This window comes from Eublepharis macularius, chromosome 14 (assembly GCF_028583425.1).
Source record: "Eublepharis macularius isolate TG4126 chromosome 14, MPM_Emac_v1.0, whole genome shotgun sequence".
Taxonomy (NCBI): domain Eukaryota; kingdom Metazoa; phylum Chordata; class Lepidosauria; order Squamata; family Eublepharidae; genus Eublepharis; species Eublepharis macularius.
Window position 1 is genome coordinate 49,387,579 of NC_072803.1, and position 21,370 is coordinate 49,408,948.

The 21,370-nt window shown below is 42.9% G+C and overlaps 1 protein-coding gene across 1 annotated transcript in view; it reads left to right on the top strand.

Moving 5' to 3' along the window:
* CACNA1B (calcium voltage-gated channel subunit alpha1 B) overlaps positions 1-21,370 on the top strand; it is a 443,389-nt gene that overhangs the window by 363,478 nt on the left and 58,541 nt on the right. The window contains exons 27-33 of the mRNA XM_054997363.1: positions 1,853-1,949; positions 5,114-5,274; positions 8,837-8,974; positions 11,626-11,827; positions 13,914-14,078; positions 15,014-15,124; positions 17,153-17,236. Of these exons, the coding sequence (XP_054853338.1) occupies positions 1,853-1,949; positions 5,114-5,274; positions 8,837-8,974; positions 11,626-11,827; positions 13,914-14,078; positions 15,014-15,124; positions 17,153-17,236 (958 nt within the window). The remainder of the gene's footprint in view (positions 1-1,852; positions 1,950-5,113; positions 5,275-8,836; positions 8,975-11,625; positions 11,828-13,913; positions 14,079-15,013; positions 15,125-17,152; positions 17,237-21,370) is intronic.

Genomic DNA, 21,370 nt, shown 5'->3' on the forward strand with positions numbered 1-21,370 from the left:
CCTCTCTCCTGTCCTGCTGTGAACTTTCTGGAACCTTAATTTCTGGTGGTGGCATGGTTTTGGTGGGGAAAGTGCCAAGGAGAGGAGGGGCACTTCTAGTCCTCTAGAAAGTTCTGGAAATCTTTTCTGTGTCTGACCTGTTCCTGTGCAGTCCCAATGTGTGCCTGTGCAGAAGAACACTAGATGAACAACAGTTACAGGTAAGTGCAACTCCTCTTTTCCCATGGTGCCTTTGGAAATTTTCCTTCTCCTTGTTTCTGTGAACTTGAGCAGCTCTTTTTTTCTGGGCTGTGATAAAATATACCATTTTCTTGTGATGCAGAGAGATTCACTTCTACCAATACGGGGTTGCTAACATACTATCTTGCAGTTATATGTAATCAGCTGGCCTATCCAGTTTGGACAAACAAGAAATAAGATTTTAGGTGCCCTCCCTTAAGATTGCAAAGCTCTACTCCAGCAACCTCTCTTATGTGCCCACCGTTAATTCCTTCCTCATTTGGAAACAATCTTTGCTGTTCTGAGCTAGCAAGGCTGTCGGGTATGGAACAGTACACTCCCCCCCCCCATTTCTGGTTGTTGCCAGTGAAGCAAAGAAATCCTTTGCTTAAATGAACCATCCTGTGCTTATGACATAAAATTCGAAGAAATGCAACACCCACTTCCAGCTGCACCTCTATCCCACAAACCCTGCTCATTTGCATGAACAGCTGAGGACTAATATTTCTTATCACTATGAGCATGTAATAAATGTGCATATTACATGGCTCAGCATGGTTTGAGCTGCACGTAGTCTTAAGACAAACCCAAAGAAGATTAATAAAATGAAAGTAAAACAGAGTGTGTCAGTCCAATTTCTCCTTTCTGTTTGTTGAGCAAATAAATGCAGTTCATCAAGCTGTCTGTCCTGTGAAGGAGGGCTGAAATATTTCAAGGGAGCAGCTGTGTCCGGCTCTTTTCCTACACTTTCTATTAAAAATAGCAACTATGCTAATAAGTGGAGAACTCCTGGTTTCCTGTTGGAAGTAGATTTCCCTTCTTGCAAGCTCAGCTATGCCACATTTCAAGGGCTTGTAGCCAGAAATTGGCATGGAAGAAGATGGCTAAAAGCACATCAGGGAAGAATTTGTAAGCCATTATAAACTAACAGTAATCTAAATACAGCTACATATGAGTCTACCTTATATCAAGTCAGACCTTTGGTCCACCTTTCTGAGTATTTTCTGCTCTGGCTGGTAGCAGCTCTCCAGGGCCTCAGGCAGAGAAACTTGTTGCTAACCTTGCTGAAGTTCTTTTTAATTGGAGATTGTAAAGACTGGACCTAAGACCTCTTACATGCAAAGCAAAGCATTACTCTAGCACTGAGCCGTGGCCCCTTTGAAATAAGGAAGTCTGATAAGTTTCAATTAAAATACATATTTTGACACTCCCCCATTTTAACTAATTTTACATGCCCATTCTCAAGTGCTTGGTACTTTTTCATTCATTTACCAGAACCATGGGAGGCATTGAGCTTGAGTAGCTGGGTAGATATTGCATGTGTTCCCGTGTATCTCTGCAAGAAAAGGGGCTAGATATCGATTTACTTTTAAAATCAAAACTATTCAAGGAAGGGACCTGACATCTTGAGGGCAATCCTCCCATTAAATACTACCATAGATGTGACCCAAATTGTGCCCCTTTTTTTCCAGACGTCCCTTCTAGAATAGAATTTTCAAAATGCATTTTGCTGTGTTATGTTGCATCAAGGGGGAAGGGGGAGTTCGGTGGTTGTTATCTGAGAGGCGGGGCTTTTGACTGACTCTCGCGTAAACCAAAGGCCTCCTTTTGTCACTTTTGGGCTGTCTTGCAGACAAAACAAAGGCAAAGATATCAACACAATCAAGTCCCTGCGAGTTCTGAGAGTTCTCCGACCTCTGAAGACAATCAAACGCCTGCCAAAGTTAAAGGTAAGACTTTAGTCCTCAGACCCAATTCAAACATAAAACAGTATGCATAACTGGGTATGTTGGCAAATTTCCTTTCCCCTGCAATTTTGACCCAGAAATCCCTGTTTTGATTTTTCTTCTGCCTTGTGAGAACTGAACTCATGATTCTTGTATCTTCACATTGTTTTGTTTCATTGCATTGAATGTATTTAATGAAATGTAAACCAGTATCATATACATTGTACATATATACAATATAATTTGTGTATCAGCCTAACAACCATACAATATGCATTCAAAGTATAAGGAAGTATAGAGAAACAGCCAACAGCAGATAACTGAAACAACCGTGTGAATGAATATTAAAGGAATGGAATAGAAATCTGTTTGCATACAATTTGGTTTGTTTGCATTAGGCTGCAGCTATTTGGCCTCTTCCATTCTTTCCATCTATCTGCTGGTTTTTTTACTCTTTAAGTGTCGGCGTTGACCTTAAAAGCCCTAAGTAGTCTAGAGCCTGGCTTTCTTAAAGGCTTCTTGTTGCAGTGTGAACTTTACCCATCTGTTACCCTCTTATCTTAAGTGACATCTTAAGCTCTACGTGTCTTGGAGTGCCTATCCCCTGTGAGCTGAGATAGGGTCTTTTCTGTGTTGGCACTCCAGCGCGATTTGTTTTTTGCTTTAGCCATTTTTATCCCACACTCTCAACGAGCTTGGTTCTGAAGGAATCTTACAAAGAAATAGGAAATATAATACAGTAGCTGGAACTATAAATATAGTTAAAACAACTAGCAAAAATCTTAAAGCCAGCTAGTCTCATATAATTAACATATAAAAAGGAGCAAACAGTGGCTGATTCCGCACATGTTGGATAATGCACTTTTAATGCACTTTATCAATCGTTTGAGGTGGATTTTTTGTTCCACACACAAAAAAATCCATTCCAAATGATCTATAAAGAGGATTGGAAGTGCATTATCCAACGTGTGCGGAATCAGTTAGTGTAAAATGCCTTAAACCCAGCAAAGTAAGCAACATCCCATATCCAACAAAAGCAAGTCGCATAAATGTATCTACTGGTAGAAAGTACATAGTGGAAAGCAAGGGGGAAACAAAAGGCCAGTTAACAGCTTCTTCGTCAGATTCTCCTGGTGCCAGCCTTACCATCTTTTAGGCATCGGATGAAGTCTGTCGCATTTACCTGTGCTTTTAATAATGAATGCATCAAGGGCAATAGCTCCTTTTACTAACTACTGATTGTGTGTGGGATTGCTAGATTTGTTACTTGTTCTAATTCGATGCCCGGGTTTTTGGTTTCAGGTGATTGATTTAGGTTCCTGAAATGCCCCATGTGCCAGACAGGAAGGAATAAGAATCCAGAAATAAATAAATAAATTACCACCCACTCACATTTGATAAGTTCCATACCCTGACCATTCCTTCCGTTATCCCTTCTGTGGGGTTTTTCCCCCACACATTTTAGTTGACATCTCCTTGGTGCAGGAACCTGCCTTTGTTTTGTTTACTTGATTTGAGCAAAAATCATGTACATGGATGACATTAGATAAATAACAATATCAGTTGTTGTGGGTTTTCCGGGCTGTATTGCCGTGGTCTTGGCATTGTAGTTCCTGTAGTTCAGGAACTACAATGCCAAGACCACGGCAATACAGCCCGGAAAACCCACAACAACCATCGTTCTCCGGCCGTGAAAGCCTTCGACAATACATCAATAACAATATCGTCATCCCCAGTAGTCCCCTTTTCCATCTGAAAGGCAGACCCAGGGAGAGCTTGGTGTTTTAATTCTTCAGCTAAACACTGCCTTAGTATGCATTTTCTGATAATTTTATTATCAGAAAATGCCAGTCTACACCAGTAATTGGAAGGTCTTAGCCTGGCTGTGTTATGAATAGCCCTTGAAGATTTCAAGCTAGCAATGTGAAATTGTGATGTGCATCTGTGGGGGAGAGTACTTTTAATGCTTTTGTTCGCCAGTGTGCCAAAGTGATTAGAATATCGGACTTGGAGCAGAGTAACCTATGTTTGAAACACATGAAGCTGCTTTAGACTAAATCAGACCAAAATCGGTATCATCTGCTCAGACTGGTAGCAGTTCTCTAAGGCCTTAGATGAAGGTCTTTCATGTCACCTCCTACATGTTCCCTTTTTTTTTTAATTTGGAGATGCTAGTAATTGAACCTGGGGCCTTCTGCAGGCCAAGCAGATGCTCTGCCACTGAGCTGCTTGGAGGAAGAAGGTGAAAAATGAACGGACACATTCACTTCAAAGCATTAGTTTAAGTAAACCACTAAGAGACAGTCTTTCCGAGATCTTCATCAGGTTTTTATATATTCAGTACTAAGGAAACCATATTTGGAACTTACCTGAAAGTAAGTTCCATTGAATTTGATTAAACTGACTTTAGAGAACAATTATTGGTGAAAATGGGAAAGTTCTGTTTCTGCTGGCCTTTATCTAATTAGTACATTTTAATCCTGCACTTCCTCCAAGAAGCTCAGGCCGGTGTACCTGGCTCCCACATCTCTATTTTATTCTCATAAGAGCTCTGTGTGGTAGGTTAGGCTGAGGAGGACCTAACTACATGATCCAATTCTCCTGGAAAAGTCCCCAAGTCCAGTTGAAAGGTGTCGTCTGGGAGTTCCATGCATCCCAGGTGTGTGTGGGCTCAATTTGGGTCAGGGGGACTATAGCGTCCTCCCTATTTTCAGGACCTGGAAGAGCTCCAGAGAGCGATTGTTTTCTCCACTGGGGAAAAATGTAGCCATATCAGTACATGCAGCTTTCCAGACAAGGCAAATAATGGGTCCAAGGGATCATTCAGGTCAGGAAAATAGTGTAAGAGTGAAGTCTAAAAGCCCCTTTCTGCATATGCTGCAACACTGGTTCTAATCTGTTGGCCAAACCTGGGGCATACCTGGAAACAGGGTATCATGTAGTTAGGCCCTGAGAGAGGACGACAGGCCCAAGATCTCCAATGAATTTCACTGCTGAGTGAGGATTTGAATTTAAGTTTCCCCAGTCCTAATTAAGTACTCTTTTCACTATACTACAGTGGCCCCTGAATGCTGGTAAGGAAATACACGGTGAAAATCAAGTACTTGAGCCAACGTGTCATGCTTCTTTTCTCTCCGATTGTTCTCTCTCTTTCCCTCTCACTGCAGGCAGTCTTTGATTGTGTGGTGAATTCTCTGAAGAATGTCCTGAATATCCTCATTGTTTACATGCTCTTCATGTTCATCTTTGCTGTCATCGCTGTGCAGCTCTTCAAAGGTCGATTCTTTTACTGTACGGATGAGTCAAAAGATCTGGAGAAAGACTGCAGGTGCCAGAAATGCATGTGGTCTTACACAAGAGAAAACAGAACAAACTCACATCTGTTTCCTCAGAGTCAGGGAGGAAAACCATGTCCAGTCTTTTATGAAGAAGCCCCAGGATATGGCAGGGCTGGAAGGCACAAACACCCAGAAGGGCTTCCTACACCTAGAGATTCCTAGAAGAGACAACATCTCTGCAGGAAGCTTTCAGTTGCCGCCTTGTTTTCTGGCAAGGCTCTTGTGCTTTCTGCAGCCATATAACAGCCAGACATTCAGTGAATACTGCTTTAAAGTGTCATCAGAAGTGGCCATCTTTAAATGGTGACTCCTCCTATTGGCTTCAAGGAGGCAGGGCTTTCAGAACCTCTGCCAGGAGGAGACACAGTCTTAGGACTCCTGATGTTCTCAACAACACATATAGTCAGAAGATTTTCCTTACTAATTCTCCTTCCCCTTTCTCCTTCATTGACTTGCAGTCTGTTCACATGCCCACCTGATCAAACTTTAAAGCCTTAATTGGTCTAGGACATGAGTATCTCAGAGTTCCTACTCCTGTATGAGTTCCTAGGCATTAATTTGAAGCCTGTTCCAGGTACCATCAACAGTGGATACTAGGCTGTCCTGAACAAGAAGTAGGGCTTTTTCTGTGGTAACCCAATTTCCTTGGAACGCCTCACAATTAGTGACTCAGTAGGCACTCTTTCTTCTCTTGTTTTGGAAAGAACTTAATTTTTTGTTCTTTAAGTTGGGCAGTTGAATTAAGCAAGTTATTTGTTGCTGTAGATTTGCTTATTCCGGTGTTCTCTTATAACAACAACAACAACAACATTTGATTTACATACTGCCCGTCAGGACAACTTAGTGCCCACTCAGAGCAGTTTACAAAGTATGTTATTATTATACCCTCAACAAAACACTCTGTGAGGTGGGTGGGACTGAGACAGCTCCTAGAAGCTGTGAATGGCCCAAGGTCACCCAGCTGGCTTCAAGTGGAGCAGTGGAGAATCAAACCCAGTTCTCCAGATTAGAGTCCTGTTATTCTTACCCACTACACCAAATTAGGGATGGGCATGAACAGCAATACAAACAAAAAAAGCCACAAACAGCCCAGTCTGCTGTTCAAGAACAAGCTGTTCATGAGGCCCCATTCTAAATGAGCAGGTGGTCATTGCAAGCCTTGTTTGATGTTGTTCGTCAAGCCAGACAGTCTGGCACCTGCAATCAATTTCCTTGGCAACTTAGGCAGGGATTGTCTGAACTCTGTCTGAACTCCTGCTGTTGCCCTGGAAACCCCAATCTAAGCCCAATTTAGCTTGATAGGCAGGTCTTCCTTTCAAGTGTGGAGCTCTAAATTTGTTACAAGGGAGCAAAGAGCAGGGGGGAGGGGGGCTCCCAGCTCTGGCTAGTCTTTGCAGACAGTGGAGAGGGAGAGACAGCTGCCATTGGCAGTTTGATAGAGAGACAGGGAGAGTGCATTGGAGCTTGTATTTTCTTTGTGTGTGGTGGGATAGGGATCTACCCCTTCAGGTTCCAGGGCTGCTGCCAGGCTCTGGGGCCAAGCTATTATTTATTATTGGTAACCTTTCCTGCTGCCTGCTCAGGTCAGGTTCCTGGAAGTGGTGCAGTAGGGATCTTGACCAAACTTGGATGATGGCTGGAGGAGAGCCTGCTGTTCCCCATGAACAGCCAACCACGAACATGTTCGTGAACAGGGTCATGTCCGTGGTTGTTCATGAGTCCCTGTTCATGGATGGTAACGAACAACAAACATTATGTTCGATATTTTTTTTCCCCTGTTCGTGCTCATCTCTTCACCAGACTGGCTCTCTTTTGAAAGCTGCACCACAGCAGACAGCCTATAAAGATAGTTAAATAAATGAATTGATTAATGAAATTACTCTTCCTTTCTATTTTTTGGCTATCACTATTTTTTAAAGACAAGGAAAGATAGTGAATTTCAGGTGAAGCAGCATGTGTCCTGAGACTCCTGACATCTAGTCAGATCATAGAAAGAGAAGCAGTCATCTGAATAACAACAACAACAGTGTGTTTGTATAACACCCTTCTAGGCAGATTAGTGCTGTACTCAGAACGATGAACCGAATCAGTGTTATTATTATCCCCACAATACAGCTGGGGAGCGGGAGCGGAGAGAAGTGGCTTACCCAAGATCACCTGCTGAGCTCATGACAATTGTGGGAGTCAAACCAGCAAAGTGCTCTTTCAAAGCCCAGCCACTTGACCTCTATGCTACAGCAGCAGACAGAAGCACTGTCTTATACCATTTGTCCATCTAGTTTATATTGTTTCCTCTAATAGTGAATCCTTCCCAGCTTCTTCTACTCAAGATCATTTAAATGAACCTAGAATCTCTTGCATGCCAACTATGTGCCCTGACACTGAGTTATAACCCCTTCCTGCTACAAAACACTTTGGTGACAAGGGGCACATTATCTTTCTTTACTCCCCTTGGTGATTGTCAGGTGAGGAACCCAGGAGGCTGGTCACCGCAGTACAATCCTTTGTGTTCTTTTTCCTTCTTTGCATCCCAGTGTTAGGAGGAGGGCTTACAAACCGGTCTTCTCTCAACTAGAAATTCAGGGTGTATTCCTGGTCAAATTTTACTGTAAGGCTAAACCAACAAGGAGACAAAGTTTTATACAGAGGCACTGGGATACTGGCTATTTAATTTCCTCCTGCAAACAATCCAGGAATGTGCCTTTCAGATCATGATCTGCAGCTAGTAGCAAACAATTACCAAAAGTGCCCAAACATTCTCACCAGCTGGGAAACAGCATACAGAATCTTTGCTTCAGTTTCAAGGAATCTGTACGTTGCAATGCCATATTGAGGAATCTTTTTGCTCATGAAAACCCATAGCCTCCAACTTTTATTTAGTTTTATTTTATTTTCTGATATGTCTGTCCTGCCACCATCTGTCACCAGCTACTTGCCATGGTGACTGAAGAGAAGCTCCACATTCAGAGACAGCAAGCCCCTGAACACCTGTGTTAGGAAGGCTTCAGCCTCTGTGCTCCATTTGCTAGTCCTTCGGGGCTACTGATCGGCTGCACTGTAAAACAGGATGCTGGGCTGACCTTATTTCAGAATATGAGCACTCCCCTCCTCTACCACACATTGGTAAAGGCTCTGCGTTCCATAAACCGTATCCATGTACTCTGCAGTAATAACCTGTCTTTAACTGGCTTCTGAAACAGGTGTTTAAAGAAACTGACCATAAGAGTTTCCCCCCCCTTTTTTTTTAAAAAAGGAGGGATATTTCATAGAGCATTTAATCTAGTTGCATCTGCAGCACACTCAATAACATTTTACTGGATCAGCAGTTATAGGGGTGCACACAGTAGCAATCCCCCCCCCCAAAAGGCATCCCACAGATCTTCTTAAAGGTAAAATAGGGCAGTGTTTTACCAGGGACCCATTCTTGAAAACAGGGACTGTCTGTGGCAGATTTACTCAAGTGTAGCATGTAGGGATCAAGCCCCAGTCTCCTAGGCATCTTTGTCTTCTTGGCACTGAGATGGTTTGGATGTTCTGTTCTGCTTCTTCTAGGGGCCAGTATCTGGATTATGAGAAGGATGAAGTAGAAGCTCAGCCCAGGAAATGGAATAAATATGAATTCCACTACGACAATGTTCTCTGGGCTTTATTGACACTCTTCACTGTTTCCACAGGAGAAGGGTGGCCAACGTAAGTTTGGATGGTGTTTTATGTCTGTGTTGGATGTCTGAGAGCAACCTTCTTAGTGATTTGTCACAGTCGGGGAAAGGCAAAAAAAAAAAGGACTCGTGAAAATGTTCCCCTGTCAGCTAAGCTCCAGCTTTTACTCTTTACGGTTGCTGAACAAACCAGAAACATTAAGAAGCACAGAGTATGTTTTTCTGACAGGATCTGTTCAGTTGGAATCCCTGGATACTTGTTGATACATGATTGTCCACTCTTCTCTGACCTCTACAGTTGTTCTGCTTTAGAACCTGTGAACTTTATGTAACATTTTCAAAAAAAAAAACAATAACCTTGAGATATGGAAGTTGCTGAAGTTCAAAATTAGGTTCACTGTTGGGCCTAAAAGTTAAAAACAAAATTGTGTATTTAAGTTAGTTCCTGGCCTACACATTGGTTATTTCCAGATGGAGATTTTGATATTGTTTGGCATTCAAACTGGAGCAGGGAGCTTGTTTGTTTTTGGAACATCCATACAACATCATTCTCTTATCTGATGAACAGAGCTGTGGTTCTCAAAAGCTTATGCTACAGTAAAGTTGGTTAGTCTTAAAGGTGCTACTGGATTCTTTACTACTTTGCTACTGCAGACTAACACAGCTAACTCCCTTGCATCTACATTCCTTAATCATCTACTTTCTGGGTTTTCCTTGACTTTGCTCCAATCTTTTGCAAACCTGGTTTGATACAATTTTTTTTTGGAAAAACTGAAATCAAAGTATGTTTGCATGTAGCATGGATGGAAAGGTGTGCTTTTTTAATGCCCCACCCACATCAGAACCATTTTCTTTGCTTCAGCCTCTTGAGGCTGCCATCCCTCCTCCCATACCATTGGAGACTTCTCTGGACTTTAAAAAAAACACCAGTAATTGCCAAATCACTATAGTGTTATAATGTTATAACAATCTGTTGCCATGATTTTCTTGTTCCTTTGATTTTCTAGTTGTCACTTTGAGGTACACCTTCCTCCCATATGTCTGTAACAAAAACAGCTAGACACTTTTTAAAAACCTGGAAATTCAGATCATGGCAATAGATCATTATAATGCTACAGCACAACAGCAGTTACTGGTATGATAATGGTGTGGTGTGAGTTACGGGGAAAATGGAGGGAAGCTGCAGCTGACGGTGGAAAGAACACACAGGACTCTCATGTGGATGCTCTGTTGCTAGTGTGAATGCTTGTAGAATCACAGTAGCAATGACAGAGAAACAGAAAATCCTTTCTATGCTGATGCAACTTTTACCACACTTCTGCATTAGCAAAAAAACAAAACAAAGCAATGCTATGTATATGATAGGATAGGATTATGCATTTTTAAATTAAATGTTCAATTTATTAACAAACTGTAACATATACAAAAGAAAAAATGTATGCACAGATAAAGTACATGATATAACTAAGTACACTGCTATCTACTGACCGTGGGATTATGCATTTGAAGGAGGAGGACTGTGGATTTAGAAGCAGGCTCAAATCTCAGAGTCTTCAGTTAAGTTCCATGGGATAAAGTAAGTGGACAGCAATGGAATTTTGAAGGTTGGGGGAGATACTAAGTCTCCTCCAGACCTGGGGATATTAGAAGCATGGAGGAGTTTTAGCTGCCACATCAGTGGCATCCCCAACATTACATTTGCTCATCTAAGTGAAAGACAGCCTTTCACATCTGTATCTCAGGTTGAGGTCTTTCTCTGCTATATGAGACCCTTTAATGGGATTGAACTTATTACTAAGCTACCACCACCATTGATAATATGTACACTGTTATTATATACTTCATGGTTGGTTGCTGAATGACCCAAGTGACTTTATCTCATGATGGATGTATACGCATGAACTAGTTCCAGTATACAGAATGTGTGTTTACTTATGGAAATGGGAAAAAATGGATAAAACCTGTTCAGTAATAAAGAAAGATCAAACTAGATACACAACACTGCACACTTTGCAAGATAACACAAAGGAAGGTGAATTTCTACTGCAATTAGACAGGTCAAGATGAACAGCTTTGGAAGACTGAACCTTGATTTCAGACTCTGACTTCTAAAGTTAACTCTGAAGAGGCTGAACGACTTCTTTGTACTCAGACTTCAATGAAGCGCTGGTCTGTTCCCATTTCAGCATAAGCCTTAATCATGAAACCAAGGAGAGACAATTTTCATAAGAGCGTGTCATTATCAAAACAATTCCATATGAGGGGAACTTCAAAAATATCATTGCAAATCAATGCTGGTAAGCAATTATTTTCTCCTAATCCCATGCTCATTAAGAGCTCCTTCCCCCTTGTGAGGTATTAACATTCTGCCCTGCTGAATGAGTTGAAATTCAGCTTTTCTGCATAATTTTGCAAAGTATTCTCAATGTTGTGTTTCTACTGAGATCTTTCTCTTTATTATGGATTTGATTTTAGCTACATTTATTCACCTTTCTGTAAAGTTGCATATACAATATGAATACACACAATTTTTATATTATATTTGGTGTACTGCTTATTTTTATGGTCTTTATCTTTGCATGGTTTATTTGGGGGGGGGGCTCTCTTTTGCACGTCGTTTCTCTGTTCTGAATTCCGAGGGCAGGTTCTCATCTGGCTTCTCTGCTTCCTTGTCCTTCACAGTGTTTTGAAGCATTCTGTCGATGCAACGTATGAGAACCAGGGCCCGAGCCCCGGGTTCCGGATGGAGATGTCCATCTTTTATGTGGTGTATTTTGTCGTCTTCCCTTTCTTCTTTGTCAACATCTTTGTGGCTCTAATCATCATCACCTTCCAGGAACAGGGTGACAAAGTCATGTCCGAATGCAGCCTAGAGAAGAATGAGGTACTTGCACAGATCATAGGATTGCAAAATGCTACCAGGGCTAGCCTAAATCATGTTGCCATCCAAGGTCAATTTTACAGCTTTGCCAGCCTGTTACTGATCTAATTCACAACATCTTGAATTGGGAAACCATGGGGATTCTGGTGTATTCATGTAAAGGAATCTCTCTGACTGGTTCCTTTCAGAATTTACAGCCAAGCTACTAGTGACGCCTGACACAGGTTGGACACTTGTCAGCTTACCTCAAGTTTTGATGGGAAACGTAGGCAGCTTGGTGGAATGTTGGACAAGTGACAAGTGACAGTTGAAAAGTCCATTGGACAGCAGTCAGAGAGCCAAGCTGCAAGACCAGGATGCCTACATTTCCTACCAAAACTTGAGGGAAGCTGACAAGTGTCCAACCTGTGTCATTTATCACTTGAAGCTTGGCCCATAGTCTGTAGCTACCAAGTGGGCTCCTCGGGGATTCTGCCTGCTCACTCCCATATAGCTTCACAAGGGGAGCGAAAGGAGTTGAACAGCACCTGCTTGTATCCTCTTCCTCTCCGGAACGAGCCTATAGCTTTAACTCACCCCTAAAGCTACTCCTCCTTGGTTTTCAACCTTGCTGTGTATGGTTCATGGGCATGTCTTGCAGGTTATACGGGCCTGGCAGCCACCCTAATGCCTACACAGAAGTCTTCAGCTCTCATCTCTGTTTACGTCATCATCATCGAAGTTATTGTTCGGTGTAGTTACAGCAAGTGTCTAGTTCTTTTCCCTTGGCTGTGTTGCCATATGCCTTTTGGCTGACTTGGGGCACAGCCTTCCCATACCACTCTGGCTTGTGCAGGGAAGCCCTTTTGCAACAGCAATCCAGCCTTGAAAACTGCAACGACAACCTCCATTTGATAAGATGATGGCACTGGGGGCTGTCACCCGGACAGATAAATCTTTATTCATTAATTATTTGAGTTTTAGTTGATTTATTTGAATCTACGTTGGTTTATGTTTAAATACAGCACTAGCTAGATAAGGCACGTATGGCGCAGCAGGTGCAATATTAGAAGAGATATTCCCCTCTGTGCTGCAGAATCACAGGAATGCCTCTTCTCGGACAGAAGCAGACAACTCTAGTTTTTATAAATATTTACATTTACAATAATTTCAAATAATCTGTTACCCAAGTTGTTGAGGGTGCCTGTTTGGTTAGCGGATCAAATTTTTTTATAACAGATAGTTTGACTAGATGTTTTGATCCTTTCAGCACCTTATGTACAATTGGTAAAACTTGCATGGTTTAGTGGAAGAGTCTTGGTATAGCAAATTAGAGAAGCTAATTAGAGAAACTGAGTGGTTCAGCTAAGTAGTCTTAGCGTTCTCTTCTAAGAATAGCTTCCAGATGTTATGATTTTCTTAGATGGGAATGACCTCTGGGATGAAAGGCTGCTGCAAAGGAGAACTGAGGGAATAACATTCTGGGGGTACAGATCACTCCGAAGGCTCAGGGAGCTGAGCTAAGTTGCAATTGGGGAATAGCAACAATGTACCGGTTCTCATCAAGATGGGGAGCCATGTTAGTCTGTCTGTAGCAGTAGAAAAGAGCAAGAGTCCAGCAGCACCTATAAGACTAACCCAGTTTTTGTTAGGGTATGAACTTTGGTGAGTCACAGCTGTAGTATCTGAAGAAGTGAGCTGTGACTCATGAAAGCTCTTACTCTACCACAAATTTGGTTAGTCTTATAGGTGCTACTGGACTCTTGCTCTTTTCGACTGTTCTAATCAAATGTCCTTTTTTATTCTTCTGTGTGTGAGAGGGAAAGCTTAGGGAATCTGTCTGGGGGCCAGCCACTGCTCTCAGTAGCCTGAATGCGTGAACCCATGTAGAGATGATCATGTGTGACAGTTTGCAAACTTATATTCATTGCATTTTGCAACTCCTCATCTTATGTTAATACACACACATGACACATGGACAATTTGATACTCGTAGGAAGATCATAACATCTTCTTTACTTCAGCTCTTACGATTGACCTTGGATGCAGATGGAAAGCATTAGCTGTGAGCAGATCATTTTCTTGTTGCTTCCCTACCCTATCTTTATAGAGAGCCTGCATAGACTTTGCCATAAGTGCCAAGCCCCTAACCCGCTATATGCCTCAAAACAAGCAGTCGTTCCAGTACAAGATGTGGAAATTCGTGGTGTCTCCTCCTTTTGAGTACTTCATCATGGTCATGATTGCACTCAACACCATTGTGCTGATGATGAAGGTTAGTGACTTCATATCCAACTTTGTCCTTAAGGGAGCTGTTCTAGTGTGGTGGAAGAGCATGTTGGGTTTGCCCAGGGCTTTTTTTCTGGGAAAAGAGGTGGTGGAACTCAGTGGGTTGTCCTCGGAGAAAATGGTCACATGGCTGGTGGCCCCGCCCCCTGAGCTCCAGACAGAGGGGAGTTTAGATTGCCCTCCGCGCCATGGTGCCGAGGGCAATCTAAACTCCCCTCTATCTGGAGCTCAGGGGGTGGAGCCACCAGCCATGTGACCATTTTCAAGAGGTTCCGGAACTCCGTTCCACTGTGTTCCAGCTGAAAAAAAGCCCTGGGTTTGCCTTTGGAAAATCCAAGTGCAGATGCCCACTCTCCACAACCACGAAGAAAGTCAGTGTATCACTGGTATGAGCAAGTCATTGACTGTCAACGTAACCTTTCCTCACAGGCTACTAGCTAATTCACCATGAACCCTTGGAGAAGGAGGAGAAATATATCTTAAAACACAATAAAATAAATTGGAACATCCTCTGCTGCAGGCGGGAGGAAAGGAATCTGAAGCTCCCCTTCTTATCTCTTGCATTCTCTCACTTGGTTCATAGCCCCAGATTGGCAGGGGAGAGGGTTGCTGTCATGCCTCGGATCTCTCTCTTGTAGGATAATGTTTGAATTTCTCCTCCCTGCTGTTTCAACCCCCCAAATCCCTATTTTGATTTTGCTTCTCCCATATGATAATCGAACCCATGATTTATTTTCTTGACTTTTTTTTGTGTTTCCTTCCATTGAATTTTCCCGACTGCTGTGGGGAAATCCTCCCTGACTGAGGAGATTGAGAGGATGACTCCAATAATTTATGTGATGCATTTAAAAAAAAAAAATTACTAGGTGAATAGCAGTTGCTAAACCTTTCGTAACTTGTTTTTCTTTCTCCACAATTTAGTTCTATGATGCTCCAGCTCCATATGAAGAAATGCTTAAATGCCTCAACATTGTGTTTACCTCCATGTTCTCATTGGAGTGTGTATTGAAGATCATTGCCTTTGGTGTGCTGGTAGGAGCTCTCCTCCTTTTTCTTTACATTGAATATCTGTGTGTTTATGTGCATTTCAAAACTCATCCTCATTTCTGTGGCATCCAGAGAAATAACATACGTAGGACTTTTCCTGTAGGCTTAACGTATTCCTGATTTTCTGAGCAGTCAATCCACAAGCACTAGAATCGACCTGGGTAGAGTTCTTCTGCATGTTTACCCTCCCTCTGCATTTTAACAGTTGTGGAGTCAGTTCACTTTCTTCCTTATGTACCCTAAATAATCAGGATTTTCAAGCAAGGGTGCTGTTGTCATCAGTGGCATCATCGGTGGTGTCACAGCAGTCTCCTCCTTTTTTATTTTTAATGCATGCTTAGGTACCCCCACCCCAAGGTCCCCAGCATTTGCATTTTTACGAAAATAATCAGTTTCATAATGTTATACTGACCTAACATTGTAATAATAGATTAATCCCCCACTTTCATTTTTTTTTAAAAGTAAGTCTCTAGTAGGGGTGTGCTTTGGGTTTACCCAAAGCGGGAAAAAGCTTCGTAAACACCCCAAACCCAAAGCGGCAAGCTGCTTCGGATTCAAGTATTTAAATTGCTTCAGTATGCTCCGTAAAGATTCGGAGCATACCGAAGTGAGGAGGCAAGCTTCCAGCCCCCGCCCCACTTACCAGGCCCTGGAAGGGGTATTTAAACCCCACCAACAGCTGCTTGGTGGGGATTTCCCCACCAAACAGCTGGTACTGGGGTTTAAATGCTGCTGCACAGCAGCATGGAAAGGGGCATTGTAAACCCTGGCTGGCTTCCATTAGCGGCTTGGCAAGCCACTGATCCAAGGGGGAAATGCCCTTTCCCTGCCACTTCGGAGCGACAGGGAAAGGGCATTTAAATGTTCCTTTCCCTGTTGCTGCAAAGTGGTGGAGAAGGCATTGCTGCGAGGTGGTGTAGAAAGGGCCTTCCTCTCCCCCCACTTGGATCAGCTGCCTGGCCAGGCAGCTGCTCCAAGGGGAGGGATGCTCCTTTGCCCACCGCTTTGCAGCGACAGGGAAAAGGCATTTCCCTCTCCCCCTTTGATCAGCTGCTTGGCAGGAATTTCCCCATCCTGGGGTTTACAATGCCCCTTCCCATGTTGCTGCGTAGCGGCACAGAAAGGGGCATTGTAAGCCCCAGCCAGCTTCCATCAGCAGCTTGGCAAGCTGATCCAAAGGGCTATTCTCCTTTCTCCGCCGCTTCACAGTGGCAGGGAAAGGGCATCCCCCCCCCTTCGATCAGCTGCTTGGCCAGGCAGCTGATCCAAGGGGGGGTGTTAAATGCTCCTTTCCCCGCTGCTCCACAGTGATACGAATCGCATGGAAAGGGGCATTTAAACCCCTTGATCCAAAGCTTCCCGAAGTGATACGAATCACTTCGGGAAGCTTTGATGCGGGGTTTCCGAATCAGGCCCAGCATGCTACCCCAAGCAATAGCATACCCCAAGTCTCTAGCCTTTTGCCTTAAATTTCATTCTTTTAAAAAAGTAAGTCTGTAGCCTTTTTCCTTATATTTCCACAACGGAAAGTGCTAGAGTCCTATTTATTTTTTAAAAATGAAAGCAGGGAATTCAGAGAACCTGTTGCATCTATTATTACAATGTTAGGTCCATTATAATGTTATGAAATTATCGATTTTTTAAAAAATTGAAAGCGAAACCAAGAGGGGGAAGAGGGACGGAGGAGTGATTTGGCTATTATGAAATAACAATAATCCAAAAGTGGGTAAGAGTAGGAGGGACAAACAAAAACAAAAGAACCATTCCATGGAAGGAACAAAGATATCTCAGAATCACTTTTTTAAAAAAAAGATGGGGATAAAAGTGATCTTAAAAGAACCAGGAAAAAAACTGGGGAAAACAAAACAAAAGTGAAAACAAAAGGTAAAAAAAAATGTGTGTGGAAATCAGGATAAATTGAAGCTGTATGAGAACAGGAACTGACAAAAAATACTGATATAGAAAAGCTCTAGTCAACTATCTTTGAGCTATCCTAATTTCTTTATCTTACAGAATTACTTTCGCGATGCCTGGAACATCTTTGATTTTGTAACTGTCTTGGGAAGTATTACTGATATTTTAGTAACGGAGATTGCGGTGAGTAGAGATCATCCAAACTTGTTGTGTTAGCTGGCAAACTACTGCCAAAAAGTTCACACTGACTTGACTTCCCAGCAGTCTGCTTGGGAATTATCCTATGATATGCATCTTTCAAGGACCAGGAGAAATTTTACAATGAGCCTAGTTTGTGAAAGGATTTGCCAAGCATGATGGTGCCGATTTAGGGTAAATATTGGGAAGAACTTCCTAATTGTTCATGAGAAGAAATCCCTTTCATTAAGGCTGGTGCATTCAACGTGATCACCCCAGAGGTAAGGGAACAGGAACAGTTTGTAGGTACCAGTGCCCACTTTCCCCTGTCTCCATGTATGAATTCTCCCTCCTGCCTTTAATACGCTTAGATGTTAAATCTGAAAGCTCAGTTTGTAGTACATATGGCCAGCTTAAGACATTTGACTGTCTGAGCTACATCAAGCTTAGGAGGCCCCACAGAATTACAAAAAAATTATATTAGTTAAATTTACTAATTATTTGTATTTAGAGTACTCTCATAATCTGAGGCTCGAAAATGTAGCTTCCTTAACTTGTTCATAAATCCAGCTCTAGGGAGTACCCTCTGCCCTCGTGCCCATGGTTGAGGTTAATGTTGCTCAGATGTAAATGGGGTGGGGAAGGGAGCATATGGCTGCTTCCAGACCCTAGTGAAAATGTTGTCTCATGTTTTATTCGCAATGGCCTTAAGAACTTTCCAAGCAAATATTTGTCAGTCACCTGGCAAGGATGAGTGAAGCATGGGCAGGGCTGTGTATATTTCCTAATCCCATGCAAGTGCAAGCCGCGTTTGGAATTTGATATTGAGTGCCCAATTCAGTATCTTCAAAATCTCATATTTGCCTTTTTTAAAAAAAATTAAAAAGCAAATTTCTTTGCCTTGTAAAACAAAACTTGGACAGCGTAAAATCTCAGAAGTTGGAGAGAATCCGGGCAGGGCTTCTCATGGCTCGGTGGCAGGGGTTCAGCACTCACCAAAGCCCTTTGCCCCTCCTCCTGAGCTTCTGGACAAGTGTAAATTATGCAAAAGAAGCACGTCCCTGCAACTTGGCTTAATTGGCATGATTCATGCCTGACAGTGCCAGCGCTGTGAGAAATAATCCTCCAGTTATCTATTGACAACCAGGCCCTTTGTAAACTCCTCCCCAAACTCCTCCCCTACATTTTCAACTCCTCACCCTTTGTAAGCTCCTCCCCAAGTTGTATCTTCTTCCTTGGAGGCTATGAGCGTGTTCCTCTGCTTTCGAACCTCCCCTTTTCCCCTCTCCCCTGACCTCTTTCTCCCCCACCCCATGACAATACATTCTTCATTCTCCATCATTTTCTGCAGCTTCTGATGCTTCCTCCAAATGACACACGGCATCAGAGTCAGAAGGCAATTGAGCAGTTTAAGAGAACAGAAAAAAAGAGCTTGGCTCCATTATGGCAATGTGTCTTGGCTCCAGTGTTCGAGCCAGCATTCCAGGCAAGGCCCTCTCCATGGATTCCCATAACCAAACTCTCAGGCTGTCTCCAGCCATTCCAGATGCCCCATTCAAAGGAATAATAATGGCCATGTTTAGGTGGTGGTGCCTTGACCAGTTTTGGAAGCCTGGTACATTCTTTACTTTGTTGGTCTCTAGAGCTGTTCATCTAGACAGTTCCCCTGGCAAGAAATCATTACTTATCGAGAGATGTTACTGTTGAATGATGGCTTCATATATCCTCCAATCAAGATGTTCTGGCAGAAATAATGATACTGTTAATATTATTTTATTTATTTTGGGAGGGAAATTTATTTGCTGCCTTTCCAGACACCTGCCTGAGGCAGGTCTCTTAATGGGTTCATTCACCATCTGTGATTAGAATGGATTGTTTTAAATTGATGTCTCCAGTGGCCTTTTATACAACAAAGCAAGAGAAAAGCAGGATTTGTCCAAATTTGGATGGGCATCCCAGCCCCTTTCCTGGTCATGTGAATCCAGAACTTCAGACTACATGAATAATTTTTGGACTTGGATTTTAGCACAGTGCTGTCTGCTGTCCTGTCAGGGCCACTTCAGATGATATTGGCAAGTGGAGCTGGCTAATCTTATGGTGCAGATATTCCAGAATTCGAGCTGATCTTGGCTCTTCCTCCAGTTTCCAAGTGAAAACTCTCCTTGAGCCGAGGAAACCAGCCCACCTGGCTATACATGGCATATTCTGTCCATGGCTCAACAACCAGCAGACTGCAAAGGAGTAAAGATAAAAGAAAAAGAGTATATGTTAATAATTTGCTTTCTTTTTTATTTCCTACTTGTGTCTTATATGTAATTTTTGTGAATGCTTTGAATACTTTATTTTTTTATTTCTACAGGCAAAAATGCAAATGTCAGTTTTCTTCCTCTTTTTTTTTAGTTGCGAACAGTAAACAATTAATTTGGCATTTTTAGCTGATTAACTGATGAGATAAAACAAAAGTACAATGGCACTGTCAAGACTGACATCATTTATTGCAATACGAACTTTTGTGAATAAAGCCCACTACCTCAGATCAAACAGGGACTTCTACTTAAGGTCAAGAAAGATTGCAGAGGTGGAGAGGAGGGGTAGGACAGTGATATGGTGAGAATTCTATCATGAGTCTCTCAAGTATCAATGGGGAAGGGCAGTGGCTCAATGGCAGAGCATCTGCTTTGCATGCAGAAGGTCCCAGGTTCAAACTTCACCATCTTCAGTCAAAAGAACCAGGTAGTAGGTGATATGAAAGACCAGGGCTTTTTTTCAGCTAGAACACAGTAGAACGGAATTCCGGAACCTCTTGAAAATGGTCACATGTACCGAGCGGCACGGAGGGCAATCTAAACTCCCCTCTGTCTGGAGATCAGGGGGCGGGGCCACCAGCCATGTGACCATTTTCTCCAAGGGCAACCCAACCCACTGAGTTCCACCACCTCTTTTCCCAAAAAAAAAGCCCTGTGAAAGACCACCTCCTAAAACCTGAGAGAGTCTGCCAATCTAGCAAGGCAATACTGACTTGGATGGACCAAGGATCTGTTTCAACAGAAGGCAGCTTCATGGGTTCAAATTCTTGTGTAATTGGTGGGAGCAATTTTGGCAGAGGCATATTTTAGTCAAGGGGCTGAAATGGAAAGATACAATTTGTGTGGATGTGTGAATGTTGACACACACAGTCTGTGGAGGAGGGCCATGGCTTAGCAGTAAAGCCTATGATTTCATGCAGGTTCCGTCACCGGCATCTCTAGCAAAAAGACAGTTGCAGGCATTAGGGAAAACCTTTCTGTGTCTTTGATACTGACGAGCTGTTGCCAGGCACCATAGTCAGTGAGTTTACTTGAGAGCTGTTGTAGCATAGTGGTTAAGCGCAAATCAGCACTCTGTTGGTCAAATCCCACTACTGTCATGAGCTCAGCAGGTGGCCTTGGGTAAGCCACTCCTCTCAGCTCCTGTTCCCTGGCTGGATTGTGGGGGTAATAATAACGATGACTTTGTTCACAGCTCTGAGTGGCCACTAGTCTGTCCAGAAGGGCCTTATATAAGCACACTGTTGTCATTGTGGTGGTGATGGTGGTGATGATGAGAGGCCATGGCTCAGTGGCACAACAGTCAAAGGAACACAGGCATAAGGGTATTCTGTGCCTTCAACCCCTGGCACATAGCCCAGATGCTCCCATGGGTGTTGGTGTGGACTCCAGTTCTAGAAACTCCAGGCAATCCAGCAGCAAGAACCTGGGGCACAGTAAGACATGTTGACCATCACGTTCAGAGTGAGGCCACTCTTGCTTATACCTGAGCAGGGAAAGTAGTAAGTAACAGTAGACATTCTAACGAGGGGTAGTGTCGTAGGCTAATCCAGTAGTATGGTCAAAATCTGTTCCAAGGTCAATGCTGAGTCAAGAGTGGTCTATGGTTCAGTCAGAGGGCAGTCCAAATAGCAAAGTCAGGAAGTCCAAAAGTCAGTGACAGGCAAGTTCAGGGGCTAGATGCAGGCAGAGTCAGGGCAGGGTCCAGAGGTCACCAAAACAAGGCAAGATTTGGCAACATGGTCACAGCAGTAGCAAGATTCTGACATGTTGCTTCCACAATAGTTCCTTACCCACAGGGTTTTATAGTCCTGTGCTTGAAGGGCTCTGTTAG